Consider the following 27878-nt stretch of genomic DNA (forward strand, 5'->3'; position numbering starts at 1 on the left):
CATTTTGGTCTCATCTGACCACAACACTTTCACCCAGTTCTCCTCTGAATCATTCAGATGTTCATTGGCAAACTTCAGATGGGCCTGTATATGTGCTTTCTTGAGCATGGGGACCTTGTGGGCGCTGCAGGATTTCAGTCCTTCACGGCATAGTGTGTTACCAATTATTTTCTTGGTGACTATGGTCCCAGCTGCCTTGAGATCATTGACAAGATCCTCCTGTGTAGTTCTGGGATGATTCCTCACCGTTCTCATGATCATTGCAACTCCACGAGGTGAGATCTTGCATAGAGCCCCAGGCCGAGGGAGATTGACAGGTCTTTTGTGTTTCTTCCATTTGCGAATAATCGCACCAACTGTTGTCACCTTCTCACCAAGCTGCTTGGCGATGGTCTTGTAGCCCATTCCAGCCTTGTGTAGGTCTACAATCTTGTCCCTGACATCCTTGGAGAGCTCTTTGGTCTTGGCCATGGTGGAGAGTTTGGAATCTGATTGATTGCTTCTGTGGACAGGTGTCTTTTATACAGGTAACAAACTGAGATTAGGAGCACACCCTTTAAGAGTGTGCTCCTAATCTCAGCTCGTTACCTGTATAAAAGACACCTGGGAGCCAGAAATCTTTCTGATTGAGAGGAGGGTCAAATACTTATTTCCCTCATTAAAATGCAAATCAATTTATAACATTTTTGACATGCATTTTTCTGGATTTTTTTGTTTTTATTCTGTCTCTCACTGTTCAAATAATCCTACCATTAAAATTATAGACTGATCATTTCTTTGTCAGTGGGCAAACGTACAAAATCAGCAGGGGATCAAATACTTTTTTCCCTCACTGTATAAATGTTGTAGTTATCATGGCCAGATATTGTGCCCAGGGTCCTCGACCACCAGGGTCACTCAGGTATCATATGAACACGCATAATAAATGGAAAAATATGTAGAATTGCAGGAATTTAGCTTAAAAAACTTATCTGCCAACAAGAAGGGTTTGAACAGTTTGGGTTCCATAGGTTGCTAGGTAGGGGTTTATTACTACGCTGATAAATTACAATATCCATATGGACCTTTGGCACCTAGGAACTTAGTGTGACCAGACCTTCTCAAAAAGGAGAGTGCCCCTGTCCTATTAAAGTCGTTCTGGAAATGCAACCTTCTGGACAGAATATATTGCCAAACCAGAAGATGGCAGTATACAGAAGCAAGGATAAATGGTATCACTACTCTGAACTGCTTTTGTAACCCAAATGATGGGTACAGTCAATTTGGTAAAAGAAAATAACAAATAGTACTTTGACTTCGAAATAAAGGCCTACTGTGTATCCAAGGTAACAGCATCCCTGAGCTTACCTTTCTTTGCTCAATGATGATTAAGTATGTATAATACGGTGGATCTCAGCATGAAAGAGCTTGATACCCAGCACCCAAGATGAGATACTCAAATGACAACTGACTTTGACATTATGACAGCAAAGACATATCTATTGTATTTACAATATGTTTAGGTTGGCCAATTCTTATAGGAACAGGCAAAGGGGCTTTGAAGACACCAAACAATATCGGTGTATCATTTATGGTTTAGATGTCAACCTGTATCCCAGTTTAGACATGACGCAGGTGACAGTATGTGATATCACTTAAACATTTGGATTCACATGCTAGCTCTTGGCTCTGAAAATAGCCTCAGGATGGACATTTTTGGACAGGCCCGGACAAAGGAACAGCGGCAATGGTACACTTAAACCCTTGATTCCACTTTTAATGCACAACTATAAATATTCCACTAGCTAAAACCTGTCCTGCTGTTAGCTCCAGAACATATGAGGCATGCATTCTAGGAGGAGCACTTACTATTAATAATAGCTCTGGAAAAAACACAGCATACATACGCCATCAAATGATCACACAACGACAAACACTATCTCGGCCTCATCTTGTTTAATCTCTGCCCACTTTTATTCAGCCCAGTGGATTACTGTACCATCTCTTGGGCTTTAGTGCAAAACCACAAATGCTTTTATGTGTACGAATTAATTATGGAGGTGGTTTCCACAATATTGATCATGGCAAACAGACATACAGATTACAGAGAAAACCATGTAAACCGGAGACGGTTCTGGAGCTTGTTTGTGGTTGCAGCACCATGTGTTAAGACTTTGTTTCATAATGAGTGGCAGATAGAAGAAAAAAGCTCTGTTAGATTCCAACTGGTCTCAAGTCAATGTGATTACACAAATCTCCCTGTTATACAGTAAGTCTGATGTCTACCTTCTCTGGTTTTATCAGGAACGTTACCGAACTCATCAGGCACTTGTAGTGATCCTTGTCCAAAGAGGACCCCCAGCATGTGTGACGGGATAGGCTAAACCATGATCCATAAATTATCTTTGCATCTTAGTACAACATGGTGCCCGGGAAATACCAGCTACTTGACAATGTGTATGCTTGTGTGTGTCACCACCCGTCATAGTATGTACTATGCTTAATTTGTGGTGAGTAAGAGAAGTTACGAGAAGTTCTACTGAACAAGAGAAGGCGTGGAGTAAGAGCGAAGGAGTGAGAACGGAGAGCAAGAAGGAGTGTTGGAGACGCTGAGTGGAGGGAGATAGATGATTGGAGTGATTAGGCCCTGACAGATATGCACAGCAGATGGATGACTGTTATCTGAAAGATCCCAGAGAGCATGGTGACTGCTCTGCTCTGCCCAGTCACAGAGAAAGAGGGAGGCATGATCTCACTAGACTGATGAGTGTGAGCACCCCCCACCACACACACGCTTGTACACACATACACGCCTGCACACGCGCTTGCATGCATGCATACACAGACACACACTTCCATGCACACACACAGGCTTAACAGACACCTACAGTACATGCTGTGCACACCACAGGCTGTAGTACACAAAGAAAGAAGCATCTTTGTACCACAATACCTCCTTGTTTTGCCCTCACTGATTTCTGTTGGAGGACAATTAATTTATGCAAATTACAATGCAGGGACTATTGTCTCGCTATAACAATGAAACACCTGGGGAGGGATGATTGGAGAAAGAGACTGAGAGCGACAGAGACGTTGTTACCCAGGAATAATTGGTTGATTTTCAATTTGATTGAAGTAGATGAGAAGAGAGCTGATTGAAGTGGAAAATGCTTATGTTTGCCTAATGCTGAATATTGTTTGAGAATCTGACTGAGTATGTCTGGTGTCTGTGCATGCAAGTGAGTGCTATTCTCCCTTCAACAGCTTTACTGACTTCACAAAGCGGATCTCCACTCTCCAAATGGAAGAAGAGAAAGGTAAACATGGGAGGTGATTATGGCACCACCAGTAAAGATGGAGAAGAAGTGGAGGTTTTAATGTCTGTTCAAAAATAACAGTCCCTTTATTGCCCCAAAATCCGCCATAGAGAATCCATATTTAATGAGCCTTAGGAGCATTAGCACGCTCATCCATTCTGCGCTTACCAAAGTGGTGACAGATACACTGTACATTTACTCATCCCTGTAGCATTTTTCTATATCCTTCATTTTTTCACCACCCCCCTGTATTTTTTTATTCTCTTTTTTAAAGAATTATTCTAAAACAGCTGTCTATTCACCCAGATGCATTTTATAGTGAGGGAGAGTGCCAGTGTTGTCTTCTGTGCAGATGGTGACTGAATGGCTGGCTATGGCTTGGTGAACACGTCATACCGCCAGCCGTACATATGCAGAAAGACGGCTTCAGAGAGGGAAGCTGCCGCCTTCCTTCACTGTAAAAACCTAGAATAACCCGGCTTCCAGTTCCAATATTGTACAAGTATTGACTGGAATGTATGAGCCACATATGCACTCTTCATGTCAGGGATGTTTTCTTAACTTGTTCTCTTTTGATATTAATTTGAGCATGAAATGTATGCATGTCACTTACAGCACCTGTTCCCTATCATCTAATTATCATTGTACTTTTAATTGAAGGTTTTTTTGTCTTTCTTGGCAAACGCCTTTTATTCTTTTACATTCTGACAAGTGTGAAGCTCTTGTAGGTGTGAATATTCTGAACAGTCCTAAATGATAAAAACCTGAATAAAATATCGTCCTAAATCTGTTTCATATTCAGACCATCCGTCAGTGTAATAATAGGATTTATTTCCTCTTAGGGCCTTGGTTTTGTCCTTGGACATGTTGTTTTGATTGATGTATCTCGGCCCCCTCTCAGGGTCAGAGGTGCTGCTTCAGGCTCTGTGGGCTGTCTGTCTTACAAGGTTTTCAATTCCATAGTAATCACATAGCACATTACCTGAGGGTCAGATGGAGAGGTCCAGAGACATAGACAGACTATGAATACAGTACATGTTCACAGATGGGCCCCATTGTCCGTTGTACGTGTTATGTTTGCAGATGTACTCCTACTTTTATAGGAGACTGTCTACAAATGGAGACTGTCTAATGTACTTGAGATGTGGAATTGAACAGTAAGTCTATTTTGATCATGTGTTTTACGAATTATTGCAGAACCTGCTCTTCCATTGTACTGTTTCTTTTAATAATATTGCAGAAGTGTCCTTTCAAATCAGAGCAATACAAATATAATAGAAAAAAGTATTCCTGTGTACATTCACAGAAGGAAAAAACATAATTCCCACTCACTCAGTGGGTTTAGGCAATAGTGGGTGGACACGGGGCCGATAAGCCCAATAAAAGGCCCATATCAGTGACGTTAGTGGTGCCCTGTAAAGCAGTGGGAGCCAGTCAGTGTGGCGGTGTCCATGGCTGCTCGGGGTACAGAGTACGTAGTACGGAAACCTGAGCTCAGCACTGACTCATGACACATTTCCTCAGCTGGAAAGAGAAGGATGCCTCCCACAGAGAGCAAGACAAAAAATAACACAAAGACCTCATTGCTCAGTCCCAACCTAGATGTACTTTACATGAAAGTAACCCAAAGGTCTCTCCTGCCCGATGAGCCAGCCAGAACAATAGGGATGAGTGAGAGTGTAAATAAATGCAGCTTCCAACTGTGCCGACCTGGGGAGCGAACAAGGGCAGATGGAAGGGTACATTGCCCTGAATGGAACGCAGCCCCCGTCAGTACGGACAGTGCACACGGCTGACCATTTATTCGGCACACACAACGGCACTGTCTAAATGTCTAAATCAAGTATCAACTGACTCATCTCCCTCAACCCATGACACCATGATGTGCAAATCAAACACACTATCTGAAACGGTTAAATCCTGGCCTTAAGCTACTTATTTGAATACATCCCTGTGCCTTTTCATCTTCTGTATGCCTGATTTGTCAGTCAGAGCTTTCCACAAAACCAATGGTGGAGAGAGGAGAATGGTGCTTAGTAATTTCAGGCATAGAGCTGGTTTGAAAGAATGAATGTCTTCTTTAAATATCCCCCTCCTGGTTACTTTGTGACCGTTGTCGTGAGCCCAGGGGTCGGTCCATCAGGAATCTGAGGAATCTGTAGGACTCTTCTGGCTCTCATGCGGAGCTAAACAGCTCAAGATGGAGACATCTTTCAGAGCACAGCACAGGGCCTAAATTTACTGTGACATCGGAATGACTACAGTATTCATGTAGGCTACTGCATATGCACAACCAAGGTGTAGAATACATTAGCCTAGTTGTACAGATGGAGAAGTACTGTATATAGGGGCAATGTATATCATTTGAAATAATAGCCTGAAATTGTATTTTCATTTCTAAATCACTCTGTATTTGGTCCATATATTAACTTTTCAGAATTTAATGTATTTTCATCATTTAGAATTCAAGTTAATTTCAATTACCTGTTTACTTTAGCCTAATATACAGTGCATTCAGAATGTATTTAGACCTCTTGATTTTTTCCACATTTTGTTACGTTACAGCCTTTTTCTAAAATTGATTAAATTACTTTTTTTCCTCATCAATCTACACACAATACCCCATAATGACAAAGCGAAAACAGGTTTTTAGACATTTTTGCAAATCTATTGAAAATAAAAAACAGAAATACCTTATTAACATTAGTATTCAGACCCTTTGCTATGAGACTCGAAATTGAGCTCAGGTGCCTCCTGTATTCATTGATCATCCTTGAGATGTTTCTACAACTTGATTGGAGTCCACCTGTGGTAAATACAATTGACTGGGCATGATTTGAAAAGGCTCACACCTGTCTATATAAGGTCCCACAGTTGACAGTGCATGTCAGAGCATAAACCAAGCCATGAGGTCAAAGGAATTGTCTGTAGAGCTCAGAGACAGGACTGTGTCGAGGCACAGATCTGGGGAAGGGTACCAAAAATTGTCTGGAGCATTGAAGGTCCTCAAGAACACAGTGGCCTCCATCATTCTTAAATGGAAGCAGTTTGTAACCACCAAGATTCTTCCTAGAGCTGGCCGCCTGGCCAAACTGAGCAATCGGGGGAGAAGGGCCTTGGTCAGGGAGGTGACCAAGAACCCGATGGTCACTCTGAAAGATCTCCAGAGTTCCTCTGTGGAGATGGGAGAACCTTCCAGAAGGACAATAATCTCTGCAGCACTCCACCTATCAGGCCTTTATGGTAGATTGGCCAGACGGAAGCCACTCCTCAGTAAAAGGCACATGACAGCCTGCTTGGAGTTTGCCAAAAGGCACCTAAAAGACTCTCAGACCATGAGAAACAAGATTCTCTGGTCTGATGAAACCAAGATTGAACTCTTTGGCCTGAATGCCAAGCATCACGTCTGGAGGAAACCTGCACCATCCCTACGGTGAAGCATGGTGGTGGCAGCATCATGCTGTGGGAAAGTTTTTCAGAGGCAGGGACTGGGAGACTAGTCAGGATCGAGGGAAAGATGAACGGAGCAAAGTACAGAGAGATCCTTGATGAAAACCTGCTCCAGAGCGCTCAGGACCTCAGACTTGGGTGAAGGTTCACCTTCCAACAGGACAACGACCCTAAGCACACAGCCAAGACAACGCAGGAGTGGCTTCGGGACAAGTCTCTGAATGTCCTTGAGTGGCCCAGCCAGAGCCCGGACTTGAACCCGATCGAACATCTCTGGAGAGACCTGAAAATAGCTATGCAGCAACGCTCCCCATCCAACCTGACAGAGCATGATAGGATCTGCAGAGAAGAATGGGAGAAACTCCCCAAATACAGGTGTGCCAAACTTGTAGCATTATACCCAAGAAGACTCAAGGCTGTAATCGCTGCCAAAGGTGCTTCAACAAAGTACTGAGTAAAGGGTCTGAATACTTATGTAAATATGATATTTCAGTTGTTGTTTTTTAATACACTACCGTTCAAAAGTTTGGGGTCACTTAGAAATGTCCTTGTTTTCGAAATAAAAACAATTGTTTTGTCCATTAAAATAACATCAAATTGATCAGAAATACAGTGTAGACATTGTTAATGTTGTAAATGGCTGTTGTAGCTGGAAACGGCTGATTTTTAATGGAATATCTACATAGGCGTACAGAGACCCATTATCAGCAACCATCAGTCCTGTGTTCCAATGGCATGTTGTGTTTGCTAATCCAAGTGTATCATTTTAAAAAGCTAATTGACCATTAGAAAACCCTTTTTCAATTATGTGAGCACAGCTGAAAACTGTTGTGCTGATTAAAGAAGCAATAAAACTGGCCTTCTTGAGACTAGTTGAGTATCTGGAGCATCAGCAATTGAGGGTTCGATTACAGATTCAAAATGGCCAGAAACAAACTTTCTTCTGAAACTCGTCAGTCTATTCTTGTTCTGAGAAATGAAGGCTATTCCATGCGAGAAATTGCCAAGAAACTGAAGATCTCGTACAACGCTGTGTACTACTCCCTTCACAGAACAGCGCAAACTGTCTCTAACCAGAATAGAAAGAGGAGTGGGAGGCCCTGGTGCACAACTGAGCAAGAGGACAAATACATTAGAGTGTCTAGTTTGAGAAACAGACGCCTCATAGGTCCTCAACTGGCTGCTTCATTAAATAGTACCCGCAAAACACCAGTCTCTACATCAACAGTAAAGAGGCCACTCCGTGGATGCTGACCTTCTAGGCAGAGTTGCAAAGAAAAAGCCATATCTCAGACTGGCCAATAAAAATGGGAAGTCTGAGATATGGGCCTCTGTATGCCTATGTAGATATTCCATTAAAAATCAGCCGTTTCCAGCTACAATAGCCATTTACAACATTAACAATGTCTACACTGTATTTCTGATCAATTTGATGTTATTTTAATGGACCAAAAAATTGCTTTTCTTTCGAAAACAAGGACATTTCTAAGTGACCCCAAACTTTTGAACAGTAGTGTACATTTGCAAAAATTTCTAAAAACCTGTTTTTTGCTTTGTCATTATGAGTTATTGTGTGTAGATTGATGAGGGGGGAAAAACTATTCAATCCATTTTAGAATAAGGCTGTAACGTAACAAAATGTAGAAAAAGTAAAGGGGTCTGAATACTTTCCGAATGCACTGGATTGTTTAAATCAGACTTATCCCCTTACCAGAATCAAGAGGGTTAAAAGTGGGACATCTTGAGCTTTACCCTAGTACTGTAATGATCACAGGAGTAGGAGGGAGGGAGCAGGAAGACGAGGGGGGAGGAGAAGAGGGAGCCAGCGCCCCAAACACCTGCAGTCACAGACCTTCACAGCATAGGACCCTCATGAGGAGACGACATACGGACCTGTATTATTCTCTTATTTTCAGGTGGATGGGGGCAATGAGAATACAACCAAAACAGTTGAAATGATCATTCTATAATTCTTGATCTGAAATCTATGGGATATTTTTCATGTGGTTTGGAAATAATTCGAGAGAGACTAAGAAACTCTGTGGCTCTAGGCTATAGGGTTAGAATTGAGTGAACGTTTAAGCATTTAAGACCTTTTCAAACGGATTTCGTTGTTTTCGTGTGGGACTTCAGTATCTTAAATTGTTGAGCGAGACGCCCGAGGAATGTAGCGATAACATCTTATTATGTGAGTTTCGGGTCTCCTACACCAGAAAAAGAAAAAGGTAGGCTACGTTGGTAAGTTTTCTCTAGACACTTTTTCAAAATCACAAGTATTTGTTTGTTTGTTTTAGTCAGTGTGTTGAGGGACCAATGTAATTACCAAGAACGAAGGGGGTAGCCTACATCTGGAGAGAGCCTACATCTGGAGAGAGCGTCTACTCGCTCTGTCTTTTGATGTGTGAGTTCACAGGTAACTGCGATGTTATCAGGAGCCATTGATGGACGTCATGGTCATGAAATTAATTCCTGCATAGTATGATTTTTCCCCCCCTCAAACAATTCCAAGATTAAAACATTTACAATATAATACATTTTAAAATGAGAAATAATTGTTTTTATAATGTTCACAGGACACAAATGTACACAAGTCAAATTTGTAGGCAGAGAAAAAATGGGCCATGACAAAGGTTAGGTAATGTTAGGTTTATCATTGTAGAATAAGTGCTTTATAAACCACAGCCTGATATTTATTGCTGGACACAAATTTCCCCACTCAAGGGAACAGATTTTTATTAATGTATTTAAATTCTATTTATGAAGTTCTATGAAGTGCTTTAAATAATTTGCTATTTAATTTCCTCCCTTTTGTGCAATATTGTAGCAGATGTAGAAATACTCTGTGGCCTACTTGATATTTTTTGTCAAAAAAATAAGAGCATTTCAGGGCGCGTCTGATAAGTACACCTTTGGGGAGACAATTTAATGGATGTTATGGACTCAGCTTTTAGTATTCATAATTTATAAACAATCCTTTTCAGCAAAGTGCAGATACTACATAATGAATGCTTACATAAAAGTAAAACAGTTACCTGACAACACCCCTAAACTGTCAGAAATGGTTTTCAGATGTTCAACTGTTTCTTTTTCAAGCAATGTATTTTGAATCATGCATGAGGCATGAAATTCACTGTAACTGTGTGTCTCAGTATAACTGTCGAGCACAAACAGGTCTATGAATTCTGTCTCCCATGCCCTCACTCAGACACTCACAATCACGCATCACACAGTGATAGATGTCTCTCTCTCTCTCTCTCTCTCTCTCTCTCTCTCTCTCTCTCTCTCTCTCTCTCTCTCTCTCTCTCTCTCTCTCTCTCTCTCTCTCTCTCTCTCTCTCTCTCTCTCTCTCTCTCTCTCTCTCTCTCTCTCTCTCAATTCAATTCAATTTCAATGTAATGGCTTTATTGGCATGGGAAACGTATGTCAACATTGCCAAAGCAAGTGAAGTAGATAGTAAACTAAAGTGAAATAAACAATAAATATTAACAGTAAACATTACACTCAGAAGTTCCAAAAGAATAAAGACATTTCAAATGTCATATTATGTATATATACAGTGTTGTAACAATGTGCAAATAGTTAAAGTACAAATGGGAAAATAAATAAACATAAATATGGGTTGTATTTACAATGGTGTTTGTTCTTCACTGGTTGCCCTTTGCTTGCGGCAACAGGTCGCAAATCTTGCAGCTGTGATGGCACACTGTGGTTTTCCACCCAGTAGATAAGGGAGTTTATCAAAATTGGGTTTGTTTTCGAATTCTTTGTGGATCGCTGTAATCTGAGGGAAATATGTGTCTCTAATATGGTCATACATTTGGCAGGAGGTTAGGAAGTGCAGCTTAGTTTCCACCTCATTTTGTGGGCAGTGTGCACATAGCCTGTCTTCTCTTCAGAGCCAGGTCTGCCTACGGCAGCCTTTCTCAATAGCAAGGCTATGCTCACAGAGTCTGTACATAGTCAAAGCTTTCCTTAAATTTGGGTCAGTCACAGTGGTCAGGTATTCTGCCACTGTGTACTCTCTGTTTAGGGCCAAATAGCATTCTAGTTTGCTCTGTTTTTTTGTTTGTTCTTTCCAATGTGTCAAGTAATTCTCTTTTTGTTTTCTCATGATTTGGTTGGGTCTACTTGTGTTGTTGTTGTTGTTGTTGTTGTTGTCCTGGGGCTCTGTGGGGTCTGTTTGTGTTTGTGAACAGAGCCCCAGGACCAGCTTACTTAGGGGACTCTTCTCCAAGTTAATCTCTCTGTAGGTGATGGCTTTGTTATGGAAGGTTTGTGAATCGCTTCCTTTTAAGTGGTTATAGAATTTAACGGCTCTTTTCTGGATTTTGATAATTAGCGGGTATCAGCCTAATTCTGCTCTGCATGCATTATTTGGTGTTTTTCGTTGTACACGGAGGATATTTTTGCAGAATTCTGCATGCAGAGTCTCATTTTGTGAATTCTTGGTTGGTGAGCGGACCCCAGACCTCACAACCATAAAGGGCAATGGGTTCTATAACTGATTCAAGTATTTTTAGCCAGATCCTAATTGGTATGTCGAATTTTATGTTCCTTTTGATGGCATAGAAGGCCCTTCTTGCCTTGTCTCTCAGATCGTTCACAGCTTTGTGGAAGTTACCTGTGACGCTGATGTTTAGGCCGAGGTATATATAGTTTTTTGTGTGCTCTAGGGCAACTGTGTCTAGATGGAATTTGTATTTGTGGTCCTGGCAACTGGCCCTTTTTTGGAACACCATTATTTTTGTCTTACTGAGATTTACTGTCAGGGCCCAGGTCTGACAGAATCTGTGCAGAAGATCTAGGTGCTGCTGTAGGCCCTCATTGGTTGGTGACAGAAGCACCAGATCATCAGCAAACAGTAGACATTTGACTTCAAATTCTAGTAGGGTGAGGCCAGGTGCTGCAGACTGTTCTAATGCCCTCGCCAATTCGTTGATATATATGTTGAAGAGGGTGGGGCTTAAACTGCATCCCTGTCTCACCCCACGGCCCTGTGGAAAGAAATGTGTGTGTTTTTTGCCAATTTTAACCGCACACTTGTTGTTTGTGTACATGGATTTTATAATGTCGTATGTTTTTCTCCCAACCCCACTTTCCATCAATTTGTATAGCAGACCCTCATGCCAAATTGAGTCAAAAGCTTTTTTGAAATCAACAAAGGATGAGAAGACTTTGCCTTTGTTTTGGTTTGTTTGTTTGTCAATTAGGGTGTGCAGGGTGAATACGTGGTCTGTCGTACGGTAATTTGGTAAAAAGCCAATTTGACATTTGCTCAGTACATTGTTTTCACTGAGGAAATGAACTAGTCTGCTGTTAATGAAAATTCAGAGGATTTTTTTGAGGTTGACGCATATCCCACGGTAGTTATTGGGGTCAAATTTGTCTCCACTTTTGTGGATTGGGGTGATCAGTCCTTGGTTCCAAATATTGGGGAAGATGCCAGAGCTAAGGATGATGTTAAAGAGTTTAAGTATAGCTCATTGGAATTTGTGGTCTGTATATTTTATCATTTCATTGAGGATACCATCAACACCACAGGCCTTTTTGGGTTGGAGGGTTTGTATTTTGTCCTGTAGTTCATTCAATGTAATTGGAGAATCCAGTGGGTTCTGGTAGTCTTTAGTAGTTGATTCTAAGATTTGCATTTGATCATGTATATTTTTTTGCTGTTTGTTCTCTGTAATAGGGCCAAAAAGATTGGAGAAGTGGTTTACCCATACATCTCCGTTTTGGATAGATAGCTCTTCGTGTTGTTGTTTGTTTTCCTATTTTTTTTCTCTCTCTCTCTCTCTCTCTCTCTCTCTCTCTCTCTCTCTCTCTCTCTCTCTCTCTCTCTCTCTCTCTCTCTCTCTCTCTCTCTCTCTCTCTCACACACACACACACGTGACAATTAATTATTATCTTTCAGACCTGTTTCTGCTATGGATAGTGCCAAGACAGTGACTCGCACTCTACTCCTCCTGTTGGGTCTCTGTGTTTGCAGTACCTCAGGCCTCCAACAGTCTGCTCCAAGGATACGCCTGTCTTTCAAAGGTGAGTCACTTGACCAGAACATTTAGTGAACTTTTCAGCAATCTCAGAAAGTCTTGTGGTTTACATGCACACAATCACGTGCAGGCACGCACACATGCACATACACACACGCAATCACACAAATACACACACACACATACACACACACATACATATGTTTCCTCTTTTATACATATGCAAAAAGCTTATATCCTGCCTACTGGCAAACAGTTCATGAGAGAAAACAAAAGGTGGATGTTGCCATTGAGTGGGTGGTGGGGGTGGTGGTCTCTAGTGCCCTTCATAACAGTTGAGCCCACTCCCTAAGCCCTCATTGCGATAGTACAACATTTTTATTTGATATATGTTAATGATTCAATGACAACATTTAACTTTAGAGATGAGAAAGATTTCCTCCAATATCGGTTATTCGATCGGCTAGACTAGTGTGAACTGCTGGGTGAAACTGTACTGGGTGAATACAGGTTAGGGCATTGTGTTTGTGGGGTCATTTCTGTAAGAGTTAGGGATATTCCCACGTTGCCTCCTCCGAGCCGTCATTAGCTGTAATTGTATAGTATAGGATTCCAAATACCTGGATGAAGGCTTTGATCAAAATAATACTGAAAGATTACAGTGATTACCCCATGCACGCTGTCATCACTCCTCGGCTCACAAACGTGCGAACATACACACACACCTTTGATTTCAATACAAGATGTACTGAAGGGTGACTCACCTGAAATGCCTGTAAATAAGAATTAACAGTAAGATTCAGGCACGGGGAAAATCACTACTGTTCTGATATACCACAACATCAGGACTGACGTGTTGGGAGCAGGTTGAGTCCCTCTCCTTCAGAATTATAGGTCTGGTCTGAGAACCTGAACTGTTAGGTTCTCTATTAGAAAGCAATTGGGTTTTGCATAGTAGCGATTATGCCAATACTGACAAGGCTGAGAAATTTTTTGATTTTAGTACTTTAGAATATAATAACTCATGTTTGAAGTATGTGGCGCTGAAATAAGGAAGAAAATAGCATGTACAGTACACTGTGAGTACACTTTAGAGTATTATAACAAAGTTAAATAGGTCTGTGGCCTGACTGGCCTCACAGCTGAGCCTTCTGATGAAAACTACCCCATTGAGTGTATAAGCTATTTGCTGAATGAGATTAGGGTTAAAGGAAAATACCACTCAAAAACTATCTTTTGGTATTTGTTTAATTAGTCCACTGTTGAAACAGTCCCAAAATGTTTTGCACGTCATCAATCAAGTTTTCAAGACATAGAACTTTCAAAATACAAAAAGTGTCACCATATGGTGCGTTTTGGTAATGAAACAAATACCAAAAAATACAAAACGTTTTTGAGTGGTATTTTCTTAAGGGTCAAGGGCCCTATTCATGAAACGTCTTAGAATAGTACTGCTGATCCAGAATTGGTTTTCCTTTTAAATCGTAATGAATAGATCAGCACTCCTACTCTGAGATGCTTTGTGAATGCGGGTCCAGATCAGCAAAGTATTGTGTTTTCATTCAAGCTACAACATTAGGCCCCTTACCATAAAACTTCAATTAAACGCAGTCTCAAATAGCTGCTTGTCCCTTTTAAATAAATGCCTGTTTCAAATAAACGCTGTGTCTAAAGGAATTATTACCATGAAATACCATGAATTGTTTATGGATTTAGTGTTTGATTTGTTACATTAAATATTTAAGTAATCGCCAGTAAGAAACTGCTAGCCTTTGGCTACTAACTGCTGAGAACTGCTAGCTAACTGGCAACCACAAAAACAGTCAACAACTTCGGGAGTACAGACCCCCAGAAATAGTCTGATTGCCCTCTAGTGGCGAAAGTAATAACTGCCGAAAATGCACAGTGAAAGAGGAGAATAATCATTCTGTCAAGAAAACAAAAACAAATTTGAAGTAGAGGCATACTAAGACAAAATAAACTTGAAATAGTGTGTAAATGATAACACATTAGTGCAGGAAATTAAGACTGATTAAAATGCTGGAAGGGAATGCTGGAATAAAATAAACGAGCAAAAGCTATGTGCATTAAGGAAATAGAAGCCTGGCTCAAATAGCGTGTCTCTAATAAGCGCCTGTTTTGTTCAGGGATTTAAGCAAATAAACTCCTGGGGTATTAATTGAAGTTTTACGGTAGTTCAGGTACATATAAGCTTAGTTGGTTGCAATGTGATGTGGTAGAGTTTGTCACAGAAGTTGAGCCCAAACACCAGTGTTTGCATAATGGTCGCTAATAGTAAGGGTAAGCCTGAACTGGTGGTGAACCAACCAAATGGTATTATATTAGATTGCTGTCATACTGGATTGTATTGGATTGCTGTGGATGATATTACATTTCTTGTTTGCTTGCTGTAACTGTCTCTCACCCATTTCCATCATACACAGAGTGGTGTTGGTTTCACAATGAATGCAACCACTGTGTAAAAATCTCACTGATATATTTTGTCAGTCAAATCCGTGTAAAGTTCTCACTGATATCGTTTGTCAGTCAAATCCACCCACTCATCCACTCACCCCTAGAACCCAATCATCTCCTCCTAATTTCCAAGAATAGGTGGAAAATTGGGATTTGCTCCCCTGCTCTGTGTTTTCTGACATTCCAAAGATTGATTGTTCATTGTTTGCAACAGGGACTCTCTTTGTTCCATAAGGCGCCTGTGGAGGAGGGTTTTTTAGGGAGGGGGGGCATGAGACTCCCTCCCATGGACGTGATTTAGAGACTGGGACTGGGACTGGGACTGGGTGAGTGGGGCAGGAGGAGAGGAGGACCACTGGAAAGATGCCGGATCAAGATCGTGTTTCCTGGTTGATGGGAACTGTGTCTGAGGAAGGGACAAAAAAAAGTTATTCCATTGACCTAGGACAGGGTGTCAAACTCATTCCATGGTCATAGTGTCTGCTGTATTTTGGTTTTTCTTTTTAATTAAAATCTAGACAACCAGGTGAGGGAAGTTCCATACTAATCAGTGACCTTAATTCATTAATTAAGTACAAGGGAGGAGCGAAACCCCGCAGACACTCGGCCCTGAGTTTGACATGTGTGACCTAGAATGCCAGGTAGAAATATAGCCAGAGAAATATAGATTTTAGGTTGTCTTCTGCATTATGGAGGCAATGGTTTAAAGCCTCACTTTGACTTATTTTACACTTTAATATGGTCAGATCGGGACATTTGTCTCAGGTCTTTCATGTCTGGACCTGGTTTACCTGAATCAAATGAGGTATGATGATACATTAAGTGTTTTCTATCAGATAGTGCCAACACATTGTTATGGCAAAGAGGATGGGCGCAGCTAGGCACGGTGTCAGGATCCGGGGTTATGTTGTTGTTGGCATGTTGCTAGTTTTAGCCTGTGCTGTCCACTTTGCTCCAGTGGACGAATCAGATGGAGGTTTGCCAGAGAGGCTTGTTATCCTATGTTTACCTCGGAGGAACAGAACCGGACCTTGCCCCACCTTTTAAGAACCATCCCGTGTCAGCCAGGAGCAGATCCGATTGCGCAGCAGCTTATTTTAGCAGCACATTGACTGCATCCTGTTAACAGTATTCAGACAAACAGTCACCCCAAAGGAAGACGGCAGAGCACTTTGATGTAAACACAGATGTCCTTACTCCGGCCAGGCTAAAACAGTATGTGCACTTTATGCTGATGTTTGTTCACAAACCTTTGTCAAATGCCATGGGACATTTATCATATGTCCCACATGGACAAACTGAGTGATTTTGTACAGATTACACATCTGTGTTTCTACGGTACTTATTAAATACATCATAGTACATACAAGTTTAAAAGCTATTGTACATAGGTCCGTTTTATTTAACCTTTATTTATCCATTAAGGTCAATATACTTTATTTTACAAGGGAGACCTGGCCAAGAGGGCAGCTCCAGTAAAAATAGTAATTATGATGACCAGATACGGGGAGACGTGACGTCTCTTGTCTCTGAATTAATGGGTGTAAAACTCACTCATGGTGCTTTTCCATTGAGACTTACCCTCACACCAGTGTTTTATGTTAATGTAAGCTCTAGTGTTATTGTGTTTCCATCAGGAGTGTGACACAAAAGATTTGTGGCGAGCAGAATCAACAACCTCTGCATCATTCAAGATTGTGTGAAAAGGTTTTAATGTTCAGTTGGTCATTATTATGTAAATGCCAGCTGCCTTGGCTCCAAGTCAGAGCAGGACCGCCAGAGCCATGGCTCAGTGCGACATGGGTGCCGTTCCGCATAGATGGAAACAGAAAAGTCTGAGCCTTTTGGGTAAAACACTCTGGTGGAAGAGAGAGACGGAACACTCCGGGGAAATGTGCCATCAGAGAGTGGGTCACAGAACAGACCTGGTTTAAAGGGTTTACTCAGAGTTCCTCTTACCGTGTGTCCTCAGAGACCTGCATTAGCATCCATAAAGTTGCACAGTACATTCAGGCAATGCCACAAACTCAATCAGAAGCTTGCAACACATGAAATATTGAATTCTTAAAAGCCTCTGGAATACGTCCTGAGATAAGTTACATATTTAGTCATTCACACATTTTCTCTTACTCTGAGGATGGTGTTAGTCTATGTTCTGTAAGTGCTGCTGAGAGTGAGAAATGAAGCACTTGTAGTCTTTATCAGGGAAACTGCATGGGACAGATTCAAGGCAATAATCAGAAATAACTCATGGCTCCCCCTGCTGGATATTAAGATTTTACCATTCTCATCTGGTACAGAACTTATTTTGCATATGATTTACACTAACGTTGTGTCCCTGTGTGCGTGCGTGTGTCTATGCATATGTGTGCATCCATGCGTGTGTGTCTGTGTGTCTATGCGTGTGTGGGTGGGTCTCTCTCCTCCCAAGAGTTGTTGGACACCAGAGCAGCCCGTCCCTTCTCCTTCTCCTTCAACACCAGTGACTACCGCATCCTGCTGATGGACCAGGACCAGGGCCGTCTCTACCTGGGCAGCCGGGAGTACCTGGTGGCCCTGGACATGCACAACGTCAACAAGGAGCCACTCATAGTAAGAACACACATAACCACAACTCCCTCAAAAAGGCCAATGAGACAGGAGGAATCTTGAGGGGATTCTTTCCTGTGTATGCATAGCTTCATGACAGTTTAATGTGGTAGTACAATGTGGTAGTACAATGTGGTAGTACAATGTGGTAGTACAGTGTGGTAGTACAATGTGGTAGTACAATGTGGTAGTAAAAGACCTCAAGTAAAATGATCCTTTAATGTGTTTGGTATCATTTGTCCCTGACAGATCCATTGGCCAGCATCTGACAAAAGAAGAGGGGAATGTCGGATGACAGGAAAAGGAGGACAGGTGAGAATGCCTTGTCTTTGTAAAAGAACCCTGGCCCCTTTACTTTACAGTATTAACTAATGATGTCCCACTTTCATGGGTCTTATTTCACAGCTTTGAAAGCGATAGCCTTGAGAATTTTCATACGGCAACAATTGATAGCATTCCCATGTCTGTGTACACACACCAGGGTGAGTGTGCAAACTTTGTGCGTATGATAGAGCCATGGAACCGCACCCATCTGTACACCTGTGGGACTGGAGCCTACCAACCCATCTGCACCTTCATCAACAGAGGCTGGAAGGCAGAGGTGAGAGGTTCAATATGCCCAAATTCATTCTAAAAGACAATTAACTGCAGCATATCTGTGGATTTTTACGGCCAGCAGCTCGGATTACTAAAAACTGTAGTACTCAAAACTAGGGCTCAGATATTAGCTATTTTTCCCTATACATTTTTGCCATTTCAATACATTTGATCCTTATATGGTCTTTCTGGTCTCTCTCTTTCCAGGACTATGTGTTCAGGCTAGTTCCTGGATTTACGGAATCAGGGAAGGGCAAATGTTCCTACGACCCTTCCCAGGAGAACATTGCTGCTCTTATCAGTAAGCTTCACCTCACTTGTGCATACACTTAGTAGACTGCCCAAAATTGAAAACAACAGGTCCTCCCACTTTCACTGTTTACTAACCTCTCCTCTCCATCTCTTTCTCTTCCTCCTCTCTCCTCCTCTGCAGATGGGAATCTGTATGCGGGGGTCCATGTAGACTTCATGGGGACAGATGCAGCCCTCTTTAGGACCATGGGGGGTAGAACAGCAGTCAGGACGGAGCAGTATGACTCCAAGTGGCTCAATGGTGAGTTACTACACCTGAAAAAGACTGCCATCTTGTAAGGGTGGATTCCAAAAATGGTGCAATTTTTTTTCATGGTCCTTCAAGCCAGATATGAACCAGCGAGATCTGGATCTAAGAAAACATGGCAAACTGCTGCTAATGCTGCATGATTCTCTTTCTTTCATCACTCCTTTCCTCTCTCTCTCTCCCCCCGTCCGTCTCAGAGCCCGTGTTCATTCAGATCCAGCAGATCCCTGACAGTGCAGAGAGGAATGATGACAAACTCTACTTCTTCTTCCGTGAGAAGAGTCTGGATGCAGGGGGAGGGTCCAGCCCCAGTGTCCTGGCCAGAGTGGGGCGAGTGTGTCTGGTGAGAGGGCCTTGCTCGCACCTTGCGGGTTGCCCCGTGAAACTGCGCTACGCCACTGTTCTATAGACTATTTTTAACTCTATTACATTAATTACTCACATATTTATAGTCTGACTGCAACATTATGGACAACATTGTGGATGGGGGAATGATTAAGGGTAAAATAATTAAGTGTCTTCCACTGAAACAGCCTTCCATTACCTCTTCCTTCCTTTACATTACTTCCTTCCCTTCCCTCTTCCCAGAATGATGAGGGGGGTCAGAAGTCCCTGGTGAACAGATGGACCACCTTCCTGAAAGCCCGTCTGGTGTGCTCTGTGATTGGAGAGGATGGGGTGGAGACCTTGTTCGACGAATTGAGTGAGACAGACCTCAATGAAAGATTTAGTGATTTAGATAAAGATTTAGAGATCATTAGTTGTCTATGGAACTGAATCCTTCATCTATTCTACAGGAAAATAATTTCTGTCTCTTTCGTCATCCTTCAGGGGATGTTTTTATCCAGCCCACGCAAGATGAACGCAACCCTGTGGTCTATGCCCTCTTCACAACTGCTGGGTACGTCATCATTGTATCTGTCTTACATCACCTTTTATAGTTACCCTCTCTCCAATTTCCCTTCTCTCTAAAGGCCTGCCCTGTTCTCGCTCCTCAAGGGTTTTCAACTCTCATCTAGCACCTGTTGGTTTGCCTCTCTCTCCTCCCTCTTCCACTTCACTGGTTGATGCTGACTGCATTCCCCCTCCTCTCTTTTTTTACCTTCTTTCTCTCCCAGCTCTGTGTTCAAGGGCTCAGCAGTCTGTGTGTACTCCATGGCTGACATCCGCAACGTCTTCAATGGACCCTTCTCCCACAAACATGGCCATAACTACCAGTGGACAGCCTACACCGGCAAGATTCCCTACCCTCGCCCTGGCACAGTAGGTTTAGACCAGTTACTCACTGAAAACAATCCATATACAGTGGGGGAAAAAAGTATTTAATCAGCCACCAATTGTGCAAGTTCTCCCACTTAAAAAGATGAGAGAGGCCTGTAATTTTCATCATAGGTACACGTCAACTATGACAGACAAAATTAGGAAAAAAATTCCAGAAAATCACATTGTAGGATTTTTAATGAATTTATTTGCAAATTATGGTGGAAAATAAGTATTTGGTCACCTACAAACAAGCAAGATTTCTGGCTCTCACAGACCTATAACTTCTTCTTTAAGAGGCTCCTCTGTCCTCCACTCGTTACCTGTATTAATGGCACCTGTTTGAACTTGTTATCAGTATAAAGGACACCTGTCCACAACCTCAAACAGTCACACTCCAAACTCGACTATGGCCAAGACCAAAGAGCTGTCAAACTGAGTGGCGCAGTGGTCTAAGGCACTGCATCGCAGTGCTAACTGTGCCACTAGAGATCCTGGTTCGAATCCAGGCTCTTTCACAGCCGGCCGCGACCGGGAGACTCATGGGCGGCGCACAATTGGCCCAGCGTCGTCCAGGGTAGGGGAGGGAATGGCCGGCAGGGATGTAGCTCAGTTGATAGAGCATGACGTTTGCAACGCCAGGGTTGTGGGTTCGTTTCCCACGGGGGGCCAGTATAAAAAAAAATATGTATTCACTAACTGTGAGTCGCTCTGGATAAGAGCATCTGCTAAATGACTAAAAATAATTTTAAAAAACAACAAACAAAATAATAAATAAATAAATAAATAGGACACCAGAAACAAAATTGTAGACCTGCACCAGGCTGGGAAGACTGAATCTGCAATAGGTAAGCAGCTTGGTTTGAAGAAATCAACTGTGGGAGCAATTATTAGGAAATGGAAGACATACAAGACCACTGATAATCTCCCTCGATCTGGGGCTCCACGCAAGATCTCACCCCGTGGGGTCAAAATGATCACAAGAACGGTGAGCAAAAATCCCAGAACCACACTGGGGGACCTAGTGAATGACCTGCAGAGAGCTGGGACCAAAGTAACAAAGCCTACCATCAGTAACACACTACGCCGCCAGGGACTCAAATCCTGCAGTGCCAGACGTGTCCCCCCTGCTTAAGCCAGTACATGTCCAGGCCCGTCTGAAGTTTGCTAGAGTGCATTTGGATGATCCAGAAGAGGATTGGGAGAATGTCATATGGTCAGATGAAACCAAAATATAACTTTTTGGTAAAAACTCAACTCGTCGTGTTTGGAGGACAAAGAATGCTGAGTTGCATCCAAAGAACACCATACCTACTGTGAAGCATGGGGGTGGAAACATCATGCTTTGGGTCTGTTTTTCTGCAAAGGGACCAGGACGACTGATCCGTGTAAAGGAAAGAATGAATGGGGCCATGTATCGTGAGATTTTGAGTGAAAACCTCCTTCCATCAGCAAGGGCATTGAAGATGAAACGTGGCTGGGTCTTTCAGCATGACAATGATCCCAAACACACCGCCCGGGCAACGAAGGAGTGGCTTCGTAAGAAGCATTTCAAGGTCCTGGAGTGGCCTAGCCAGTCTCCAGATCTCAACCCCATAGAAAATCATTGGAGGGAGTTGAAAGTCTGTGTTGCCCAGCGACAGCCCCAAAACATCACTGCTCTAGAGGAGATCTGCATGGAGGAATGGGCCAAAATACCAGCAACAGTGTGTGAAAACCTTGTGAAGACTTACAGAAAACGTTTGACCTGTGTCATTGCCAACAAAGGGTATATAACAAAGTATTGAGAAACTTTTGTTATTGACCAAATACTTATTTTCCACCATAATTAGCAAATAAATTCATTAACAATGTGATTTTCTGGATTTTCTTTTCTCATTTTGTCTGTCATAGTTGACGTGTACCTATGATGAAAATTACAGGCCTCTCTCATCTTTTTAAGTGGGAGAACTTGCACAATTGGTGGCTGACTAAATACTTTTTTCCCCCACTGTACATACATCCCATCAACTGTCACCTCTTTCCAATAGTGAAATGCATTGCTTACACTCTCTCTGTCTCTGTCTCTGTCTCTTACTCACTATATATAATTCCTATCTTCCTCCTAGTGTCCAGGAGGAACATTCACCCCAGGCATTCGCACCTCTAAGGACTTTTCAGACGAGGCTGTGAACTTCATGCGTGCCCATCCCCTCATGTACCACCCTGTGTACCCTATCCACCGCCGCCCCCTGGTGGTGAGGACCGGCGTGGACTACCGCTTCACAGCCCTGGTGGTGGACCAGGTGGACGCAGTGGACGCCCGATACGAGGTGCTCTTCCTGGGCACAGGTGAGTGTCTCTCTGTCACAGGGCAATAGGCTGACTGAAGGACTTCATTGCATGTTGGAATTTCACATTTAGTTTTTTGTCCAAATTTGACATGATGACATCAGACCTCTCTGGTTCCAGATCGTGGCACAGTCCAAAAGGTCATAGTTTTGCCCAAGGACCCGAGCACCATGGAGGAGCTCACCCTGGAGGAAGTGGAGGTTTTCAGGGTATGTCTATATGATTATCTAAATATTGTTTACGTTATAGCAAAGGTCTCTAACTACTGTCCTTGGACATTCATTCAATGGTTATGCTCTGTTGATCCTGAGGTGAGACATTACATTTAATTACAGACACGTGCTGCGGTCAAAACAATGAAGATATCATCTAAAAGGGTAAGCTGAACTCTCTCTTTCTTAATCAACAGGAAATACTAAAGAGATATTGTTGATACTGAGCTCTTGTTTTCATTCTGTCACTATAGCAACAACTGTACGTGTCATCGGAGGCAGGGCTTACCCAGGTATCTCTGCATCGTTGTGGGGTATATGGGAGGGCCTGCTCCGACTGCTGTCTGGCACGGGACCCTTACTGCGCCTGGGACGGGGAGAGCTGCTCCGCTTTTACCCCCGCCACCAAGAGGTCAGGACCACAACACAAACCCTCATCTGATATTGACAGGGAAGGAGTGTCATAAAGCTTTATTAATCCAATTTTTTTAGTCATTTAGCAGACGCTCTTATCCAGAGCGACTTACAGGAGCAATTAGGGTTAAGTGCCTTGCTCAAGGGCACATCGACAGTTTTTTCACCTAGTCGGCTTGGGGATTAGAACCAGTGACCTTTCGGTTACTGGCACAACGCTCTTAACCACTAAGCTACCTGTTGCACTTTACTGTGTCTGTCTGTCTGAATAAATGTGTGAATTACTGAATTAATTTCTTTACTTGTGAAATGTGTTTGATGAACTCTGCTCTGTCTCTCTCACTCAGGAGGAGCAGAAGACAGGATGTGAAACATGGGGATCCACTGCGACAGTGCAGAGGCTTCAATGCCAAAGGTTAGATAAAACACGATCTTTTATCAGAATTCAGTGACACAATCAAATAATCTAATTTTAATAATATTAATAATAATCTAATAATGCAAATAACTGGCATTTAAAATAGTCTGTCTCTCTCTCCCTCTCTCCCTCTCTCCCTCTCTCCCTCTCTCCCTCTCCCTTCCTCCTTCAGTGGAGAATCGTCCGAGAGAGACAGTCCAGTTTGGTGTGGAGGGGAGCAGTACCTTTCTGGAGTGTCAGCCTCGCTCTCCTCAGGCCACAGTCAAGTGGCTCTATCAGAGGGAAGGAAGGAGGAAAGCGGTAAGGAGGAAAATGCATGCATCTATTTCTGCTCTTTGAAAAGAGACCAGTATTATTAAAATATCAAATTCATACCACATTTATAGGTTACGCTTGAGCTGTTGGAGCAGTTTTCACAAAGGGGATATCCATGTTTGATTGACTGAATAAACATCAGTGAAGTGTTTCCTGTAGATATTAATGGTCAGCCAATGTTATTTCAGTTGGAAGAGGAAGCGAAATATTGACATGACCTTTCAGCGTTATGGATGTCATACAGTGCATTCGGAAAGTATTCAGACCCCTTGACTTTTTCCATATTTTGTTACGTTACAGCCTTATTCTAAAATGGATGAAATACATGTTTTTCCTCATCAATCTACACACAATACCCCATAATGACAAAGCAAAAACTGTTTTTTAGAAATGTTTGCAAATGTATTAAAAATAAAAAAACAGAAATACCTTATTTACATAAGTAATCAGACCCTTTTATATGAGACTCGAAATTGAGCTCAGGTGCATCCTGTTTCCATTGATCATCCTTGAGATGTTTCTACAACTTGATTGGAGTCCACCTGTGGTAACTTCAATTGATTTGGAAAGACACACACCTGTCTATATAAGGTCCCACAGTTGACAGTGCATGTCAGAGCAAAAACCAAGCCATGAGGTCGAAGGAAATGTCCGTAGAGCTCCGAGACAGGACTGTGTCGAGGCACAGATCTGGGGAAGGATCCCAAAACATTTCTGCAGCATTGAAGGTCCCCAAGAACACAGTGGCCACCATCATTCTTAAATGGAAGAAGTTTTGAACCACCAACACTCTTCCTAGAGCTGGCCGCCGGCCAAACCGAGCAATCGGGGTAGAAGGACCTTGGTCAGGGAGGTGACCAAGAACCCGATGGTCACTCTGACAGAGCTCCAGAGTTCCTCTGTGGAGATGGGAGAACCTTCCAGAAGGACAACCATCTCTCCAGCACTCCACCAATCAGGCCTTTATGGTAGAGTGGCCAGATGGAAGCCACTCCTCAGTAAAAGGCACATGACAGCCTGGTTGGAGTTTGCCAAAAGGCACCTAAAGGACACTCAGACCATGAGAAACAAGATTCTCTGGTCTGATGAAACCAAGATTGAACTCTTTGGCCTGAATGCAAGCGTCACATCTGGAGGAAACCTGGCACCATCCCTACGGTGAAGCATGGTGGTGGCAGCATCATGCTGTGGGAATGTTCTTCAGCGGCAGGGACTTGGAGACTAGTCAGGATTCGAGGGAAAGATGAACGGAGCAAAGTACAGAGTGATCCTTGATGAGAACCTGCTCCAGAGCGCTCAGGACCTCAGACTTGGGCGAAGGTTCACCTTCCAACAGGACAACGACCCTAAGCACACAGCCAAGACAACGCAGGAGTGGCTTCGGGACAAGTCTCTGAATGTCCTTGAGTGGCCCAGCCAGAGCCCAGACTTGAACCCGATCGAACATCTCTGGACCTGAAAATAGCTGTGCAGCAATGCTCCCCATCCAACTTAACAGAGCTTGAGAGGATCTGCAGAGAATAATGGGAGAAACAGGTGTGCCAAGCTTGTAGCGTCATAACCAAGAAGACTTGAGGCTGTAATCGCTGCCAAAGGTGCTTCAACAAAGTACTGAGTAAGGGGTCTGAATACTAATGTAAATGTGATATTTCAGTTGTTTGTTTTTAATTAATTTGTCAACATTTCTAAAAGCCTGTTTTTGCTTTGTCATTATGAGTAATTGTGTGTAGATTGATGAGTGTAAAAAAAAACAATTTAATCAATTTTAGAATAAGGCTGTAACGTAACAAAATGTGGAAAAAGTCAAGGAGTCTGAATACTTTCTGAATGCGCTGTATATCAAGTGATAATGGAAAATATCCATAGAGCAATAGTCAATCACTTTTGAATGACAAATGAGTCACATGTGGATCTTGTTCTCCCTCTCACTACCATAAAACTCTCTCTCCCCCTCACTACCATAACACTCTCTCTCCCCCTCACTACCATAACACTCTCTCCCCCTCACTACCATAACACTCTCTCCCCTTCACTACCATAACACTCTCTCTCCCTCTCACTACCATAACACTCTTTCTCCCCCTCTCTCTCCCTCTCACTACCATAACACTCTCTCTCCCCTTCACTACCATAACACTCTCTCTCCCCCTCACTACCATAACACTCTCTCCCCCTCACTACCATAATACTCTCTCTCCCCCTCACTACCATAATACTCTCTCCCCCACTCACTACCATAACACTCTCTCTCCCACTCTCTCTCCCCTTCACTACCATAACACTCTCTCTCCCCCTCACTACCATAACACTCTCTCTCCCCCTCACTACCATAACACTCTCTCTCCCCCTCTCTCTCCCTCACTACCATAACACTCTCTCGCCCCCTCACTACCATAACACTCTCTCTCCCCCTAACTACCATAACACTCTCTATCCCCCCTACCCCTCAGCTCAACCGGGACAGAGATCTTCTGAAGACACCCCACGGGATCCTTCTGAAGTCCCTCAGCCAATCGGATGCCGGGCTGTACCACTGCCTGGCCACGGAGAACAACTTCAAACACACGGTGGCCCGGGTGTCACTGCGTATCCTGGACCGAGACATCGTGCTGGCCCTCACCTCCCCTGACAACGACCCCATGACCTCCAACAGCCCTCCCACTGGATGGGGGGGACAACGTGACCCCCAGCAGCAGAGGGTCCCTCCAACCCCCCCTCTCACAGACACCCTGTCCCAGCCGGAGATCAGGCTGATCCACCAGTACTGTCAGTCTTACTGGGAGCAGCTGGGGCTCAAGCAGCAGCAGCCCAAACGCACCTCCAGGAGACACACAGAGAGCCAGGAGCAAGAGTAGGAGGAGCAACAGCCCAAACGCACCTTCAGGAGACATACAGAGAGCCAGGAGACCCAAGGAGGATCGAGGACTGGACTTCCAGCACTAGCCAGCCAGGACACTCCTATGGTAGACTAGAGATCCATGAGTTTCATCTCCCTTTGTACATTGAATGACATGTGATACCGACCCTCACACAACCCAGTATCTCAGTATAGAAATGTAATATATTGATACGTGTATATATCATAGGATCATAATAGATCCTTGGTTTATTAATGTATAATGATTATGATATAAAAAAATATGTATATATAAACATTTGCCTTTGCACGCTTTATTCGGTTGGAAATGTGTACATTTTGCTGTTCAATGTTGAGAGATAATGTTATGGTGTGATGTACAGTGCCTTGCAAAAGTATTCATCCCCCTTGGTGTTTTTCCTATAATGTTGCTTTACAACCTGTAATTTAAATAGATTTTTATTTGGATTTCATGTAATGGACATACACAAAATAGTCCAAATTGGTGAAGTGAAATGAAAAAAATAACTTGTTAAAAGAAATTCTAAAAAATAAATAACGGAAAAGTGGTGCATGCATATGTATTCACCCCCTTTGCTTTGAAGCCCCTAAATAAGATCTGGTGCAACCAATTACCTTCAGAAGTCACATAATTAGTTAAATAAAGTCCACCTGTGTGCAATCTAAGTGTCACATGATCTCAGTATATATACACCTGTTCTGAAAGGCCCCAGAGTCTGCAACACCACTAAGCAAGGGGCACCACCAAGCAAGCGGCACCATGAAGACCAAGGAGCTCTCCAAACAGGTCAGGGACAAAGTTGTGGAGAAGTACAGATCAGGGTTGGGTTATAAAAAAATATCAGAAACTTTGAACATCCCACGGAACACCATTAAATCCATTATAATTTTTTTTGAAAGAATATGGCACCACAACAAACCTGCCAAGAGAGGGCCACCCACCAAAACTCACGGACCAGGCAAGGAGGGCATTAATCAGAGAGGCAACAAAGACACCAAAGATAGCCCTGAAGGAGCTGCAAAGATCCACAGCGGAGATTGGAGTATCTGTCCATAGGACCACTTTAAGCCGTACACTCCACAGAGCTGGGCTT

At 42.9% G+C, this 27878-nt stretch overlaps 1 protein-coding gene across 2 annotated transcripts; it reads left to right on the forward strand.

Annotated features, from left to right (window-relative positions):
• Positions 1-8564: 8564 nt before the first annotated feature.
• LOC121545661 (semaphorin-3F-like) lies at positions 8565-27200 on the forward strand. Of its 2 annotated transcripts, none has more exons than XM_041856399.2 (18): positions 8565-8984; positions 12658-12782; positions 17643-17803; positions 18050-18112; positions 18282-18401; positions 18605-18698; positions 18831-18950; positions 19154-19299; positions 19545-19659; positions 19788-19857; positions 20075-20219; positions 22325-22547; positions 22668-22756; positions 22883-22924; positions 23014-23171; positions 23521-23588; positions 23764-23891; positions 26357-27200. In XM_041856399.2, exons 2-18 carry the CDS (start codon positions 12671-12673, stop codon positions 26759-26761), a joined length of 2259 nt encoding a protein of 752 aa, XP_041712333.1. In that variant the 5' UTR covers positions 8565-8984; positions 12658-12670; the 3' UTR covers positions 26762-27200. The 2 variants fall into 2 exon arrangements, with proteins under 2 accessions (XP_041712333.1, XP_041712335.1); XM_041856401.2 differs by having other exon boundaries at positions 8565-8971.
• The last annotated feature ends 678 nt before the right edge of the window (positions 27201-27878 follow it).

This window comes from Coregonus clupeaformis, chromosome 30, assembly GCF_020615455.1.
Source record: "Coregonus clupeaformis isolate EN_2021a chromosome 30, ASM2061545v1, whole genome shotgun sequence".
Classification (NCBI taxonomy): domain Eukaryota; kingdom Metazoa; phylum Chordata; class Actinopteri; order Salmoniformes; family Salmonidae; genus Coregonus; species Coregonus clupeaformis.